The 5,094-nt window shown below is 38.9% G+C and overlaps 1 protein-coding gene across 1 annotated transcript; it reads right to left on the bottom strand.

The window, feature by feature from the left end:
* Positions 1-506: 506 nt before the first annotated feature.
* On the bottom strand, positions 507-3,826 carry LOC309516528 (vomeronasal type-2 receptor 26-like; the record flags this gene model as incomplete). Its single annotated transcript, XM_082195290.1, has 3 exons — positions 3,548-3,826; positions 1,615-2,475; positions 507-767 (listed from the first exon to the last, which is right to left on the bottom strand). Exons 1-3 carry the CDS (start codon positions 3,689-3,691, stop codon positions 507-509), a joined length of 1,266 nt encoding a protein of 421 aa, XP_082051416.1. The 5' UTR covers positions 3,692-3,826.
* Between the last annotated feature and the right edge of the window lie 1,268 nt (positions 3,827-5,094).

The following is a 5,094-nucleotide window of genomic DNA, read 5'->3' as shown; positions in this document are numbered from 1 at the left end:
TACATATACAGGGGTACCTCAGGTTATGAACTTAATTCATTCTGGACGTCTGTTCTTAACCTGTGGTGTGCTTTTGCTAATGGGGCCTCCTACTGACGCCGCAACGCGGCACACGATTTCCGTTCTCATCCTGGGGCAAAGTTTGTAACGTGAGGTACTACTGTACTTTGGTCTTATTGATGGAATTTTGAATGTTTTGAATGAAAATGATCTTAAGTGATATTCAAAGACGGAGTGCTCTGAACTGATACAATGAAATCAATGTGCACGACAAACTTTGGATCTCAACCAAAGATCATCATTTGACATATATTCAAAGCAAAAGATAAATATATCTATCAATTTCTCAAAATAATAATAATTCTCAAAATAATAATTATCTGTAACACTACCGTGGTGAATAAGTTCATGAAGTGTAATTTCCCTGACCAGCTCAAGAATTCTTCATACATACATCACAAAATCATTGTGGTCAAGTGAAATGATGTTTACAAACAGTACTGAAGTCAATGTTCATTCCAAATTGGATATCTCCCTACCTTGTTAAACCGCCTTTGCCATGTTATAGCATTCTCATGGATGGTGAAAACGTGACGTGAAGAAGTCTGGGGATCCATCCTCCCAACTTTAATTTTATGAAAGGATTGGTTTAAGGAAACAATCCAATTAATAACATCCAACCCAACTTTCAACTCCCCATTCTGGTTAAAGGAAACCTCATCTCCAGCACTATGATTAAATAATACACCTCTGAGGAAATGATGGAACTATATTTTAAAAAGGAAATGAGAAGAAGAGGATGTGTATCAGTCTTACAAATATATTCAGTAGCAACAGTCTCAAAAAAGAACAAACAAAGAAACAAACCCAAAAAAATCAGGGAGATAATTTATTGAACAAACCATGGACTATTTCAGCACCCATGATCTAGGAGTCTTGGTTGACTACAAACTTCACATGAGCCAACAGTGTGACGCGGCAGCTAAAAAAGCCAATGCAATTCTGGGCTGCATCAATAGCATCCAGATCAAGGGAAGTAATAGTGCCACTGTATTCTGCTCTGGTCAGACCTCACCTGGAATACTGTGTCCAGTTCTGGGCACCACAGTTCAAGAAGGACACTGACAAACTGGAATGTGTCCAGAGGAGGGCAACCAAAATGGTCAAAGGCCTGGAAACGATGCCTTATGAGGAATGGCTAAGGGAGCTGGGCATGTTTAGCCTGGAGAAGAGGAGGTTAAGGGGTGATATGATACCCATGTTCAAATATATAAAAGGATGTCATATAGAGGAGGGAGAAAGGTTGTTTTCTGCTGCTCCAGAGAAGCGGACACGGAGCAATGGATCCAAACTACAAGAAAGAAGATTCCACCTAAATATTAGGAAGAACTTCCTGACAGTAAGAGCTGTTCGACAGTGGAATTTGCTGCCAAGGAGTGTGGTGGAGTCTCCTACTTTGGAGGTCTTTAAGCAGAGGCTTGACAACCATATGTCAGGAGTGCTCTGATGGTGTTTCCTGCTTGGCAGGGGGTTAGACTCGATGGCCCTTGTGGTCTATTCCAACTCTATGATTCTATATGGTGCCCTACTGCAAGAGAAAATTTGCTTCATTACCTGCCATGGCTGTTGATTTTGAAATGACAACTGCCCTTGGTCCTTTAACATTCTTGATTTGAGTCTCCATGAGACCATGTCATGAACAGCATGCGCCATGGCATAAACAGCCATGTAGATGCTGTAGCTATGGCCAATCATGTTCAATTCGAAGAAAGGCCCAGGAAGAGTCCCCACGTTCTCATCTCCAGTGCAGATATCCCCATCCATATCTTCTGCACCTGTACTTGGGAATGAACAGGCAAATGCCTGCTGCCAGAAATCCTTGATGAAATAATCTTCTTTTGAAGTGGCAGGTTTTCTGCTGGCAGTAAATTGTTGAAATCCTGATATATCATTGGAGTGAATTGCAAAGGACAGAGCCCCGTGGATTATTTCTTTATCCCAAGTCCTTTGATAAACGAGAGAAGTCAGCTCCACCTGAGCTGTCATTATCCACACTATACCCTTTGGGTTAATTTTCACATGTTCTTGCTCAGATAAATATGGAAGCCATCTCAGAAATATCATAGAATAAGATTCTCCATAGAGGACTATCACATTGACTTTGCTACTCATTACTTTATCATATATTTTTGCACCCTGCTGTATTAAGTCTTTAAGATCAGTGACAAGAGATAATTTGGATACTCTCTCAATAAAGGCAAAACAAATGCCACTAGAAGTAAACGTTGGAACCACGGCTTGCACAAATCTTTCTCCGTTCTCAAGATCCATAGTAAAAAGTCCAACCCAGGTCCACCTGAAATGCAGAAGTAAGGAGAGAATCCCCTTATACTGAAGGGCTTCCTGTGGGACCATTTGGTAGAAGGAAAGGCCTGGAGTTTTATCCTCCATGACTGGAGCAGGGCTATATATGAGCTAAAAGGGATTGCAGAAAAAGAAAGAAAGAATAGGAATAGTTTCATGAATATATTCAGTCATTTTTATTCAACATTTAAGTTACCTTTTGAGTAAGGACAATGTTGCTCCATCACTCAATACAAGATGCTGAAAATAATAATACTGAAAGTATTTTGTGTTACTGTTGCCAATTAAGCGTACCCACCAAATAAAAGTGAAAATTGGAGGTTGAAGACTGTCACTATAAAGAAGAACAAGAAAGGTACCATGTTTCCAAGAAAAGAATTGTCCTGCTGTATTTAAACCCTGGACACTCTACATTGTTGTAGCTTTCTTTTTCAGTCAAAACACATTTACCAGCTTCTGTTATAACATGTGCTTATACTCCCGGCATAAAGACACACAGACACCCTTCTGCCAACATTTTGCATGCCCATGTTGATCCTATGCTACACCACAAATCCTTAGTAAATGCAAATTTACTTCATAAAGAGATACATACACCCTTCTGCCTTCATTCCTGCGAACACAATGTGGGCATAACATCAACTTCATGTAGTACAGTCTAGTAGATATTCGATACCACATGTGTGTTAATTTTAGCATAGTCCCATGAATTCTCATCTAAATTTTCCTTTGATGGGATTTATGCTCCATAACTTGTTACTCCGCTTCTGAGAAGCACAATCCGAAAGCTGCTGTTTTCAACTCCCACTCAATCACCATCATTTCAATCTACTTGTATTAAATTTGTGAGGCAATGATGTTTACAACCCTGAGACTTTTGTACATTTCCCCCCAAAAGATTGGTGACTGAATGGAAATCAACCTGCATAATTAGTCTCTCTTCAAATAAAAAGTATTTATTTCGTGTGTGTTTTCCAAATTGCATCAATAAATTTAAAATCGTATCCCCTGTATAAGAGTCTTGCTGTGGTATTGAAGCTTATGCTTATGCTTTATTCACCACACCAGTTCACATATTTTGGCCTCTGAACCACAAGGTGAAATATGGCAGGCAATGCAACCATGAAAGTAAAACAACAACTTTAAATCCATGATGCTCAGCACAGAGATGGATACATTATACCTGTGGAATTTTATAGATATCCAAGACTGTTGCAGCATGAAGAGAGGTTAGGGGGTCCAGTCCCCCAATGACTGCTATCAAATGATGATGGATGTTGCATTTGTAGTTGGGGACCAATCTGTTTGGGCTGGACATTAGCAGCATTGTAGCATGATAGGTCCCTTTTGCAATGAAATAGCTGTCAAATATGTGGAAGCCCAAGGTGGTATTGGGTAAGATCTGAGGGTTGTCATTGATCTCCTTCACTGCAAATTCCAAGGCTAGGATGTGCTGGTAATTCTTAGTCACTACTCTGAAATACGAATTGCATTCTGTATCAAAAAGATATCTCTCATTTTATAAATCACAATTATTGCATTCTCATCATTGTTTGCTTTATGAAATAGTAGAGTATTTTAAACCACATTTTGGATGCAGTCCAGGGTAGTGTACAAAATTGCTAGGTTTTTGTTTTTCAGTAAGCCTATTAACCCCCTTTTATGTGTTAAAAACATTTTTTAAACTCTGGAACATATAAAGGAAGAATACAAAATCTATCACATATCACTGAGATTCCTTTCCCTGTTAAGATGGACCACAACAGATTTCAAAATAGATGTGGAACTAGTCTATGCAAGCCTATATTAGTCAGTGAAAGAAATTTATATTTATCATATTCTATTATCTTGCTATGGGGAACAAGGGACATATCCTTAATTGAATTCTTTATGCTTTCTATGTTAAAAAATCCATATGCCCTAGCTTTCAATATTCAGAGAAAGAAGCTAAGAAAAACAGAAAGAGATAAAAGAAAGAGCAACTCCTTACGCAAGCTCTTCAGGCAATGCCTGTGGGGGTTCTTTAGTGAAGGCTAATGCATTGGAAATGATGAAGCTGTGAGAAGCTAAGCCACCAAGGATGAGGTCTCCTGACTGGTGATACTTGTGAAGTGGAGGGTGTGGATCATGGACATGACACTTCACCATGTGATTCTTGCATGTCATTTCAGGAAGCAGTGTCAGCAGCAAAATAGCAAATGTCGCCATCCTGAGTCTGAAGGCAAATATTCACTTGAGAAACATGACATTCTTTTCACTGAAAATTCCATTATTTGAATGTCACCAGCTGATTTAAATGTTCATTCAGTTTTCAAATACGCCAGAATCCTGAAGTTTAATCACCACTATACCCTTACAGTAGTTATAAATTCTAATGGGTATATTGACTAAATAACAACTTTCAATTTCTTTCCTATTCAAATTCCACAAGGGGTTCAACATGCAACATAATTAATAATAGTAATTGCTGTAATAACAGAGGGAAATAATTACAAAGTCAAGGTTGGGGTTCCTCTGTATAATTGCAGAAGGAAACTTGTTTGTTACATCTGAAGATTTCCTCTTTCCTTCCATCTACTTGAGTATCAAAGGATGCTTTGGCTTGGATGAGTACTTGAAAGGTAACTTTTAGGTGAGATCACAGCAATGTGTTATATAAGGGTCTGCCTCCGAAGATTGTTTGGAAACTACAGCTAGTGTAGAATTCAGTGGCCAGGTTGCTCACCGGTG

Source organism: Podarcis vaucheri, assembly GCF_965113315.1.
Source record: "Podarcis vaucheri genome assembly, chromosome: 13".
Classification (NCBI taxonomy): Eukaryota; Metazoa; Chordata; class Lepidosauria; order Squamata; family Lacertidae; genus Podarcis; species Podarcis vaucheri.
Note: the sequence above shows the minus strand (reverse complement) of the source record. Positions and strands in the feature narration are given on the sequence as shown.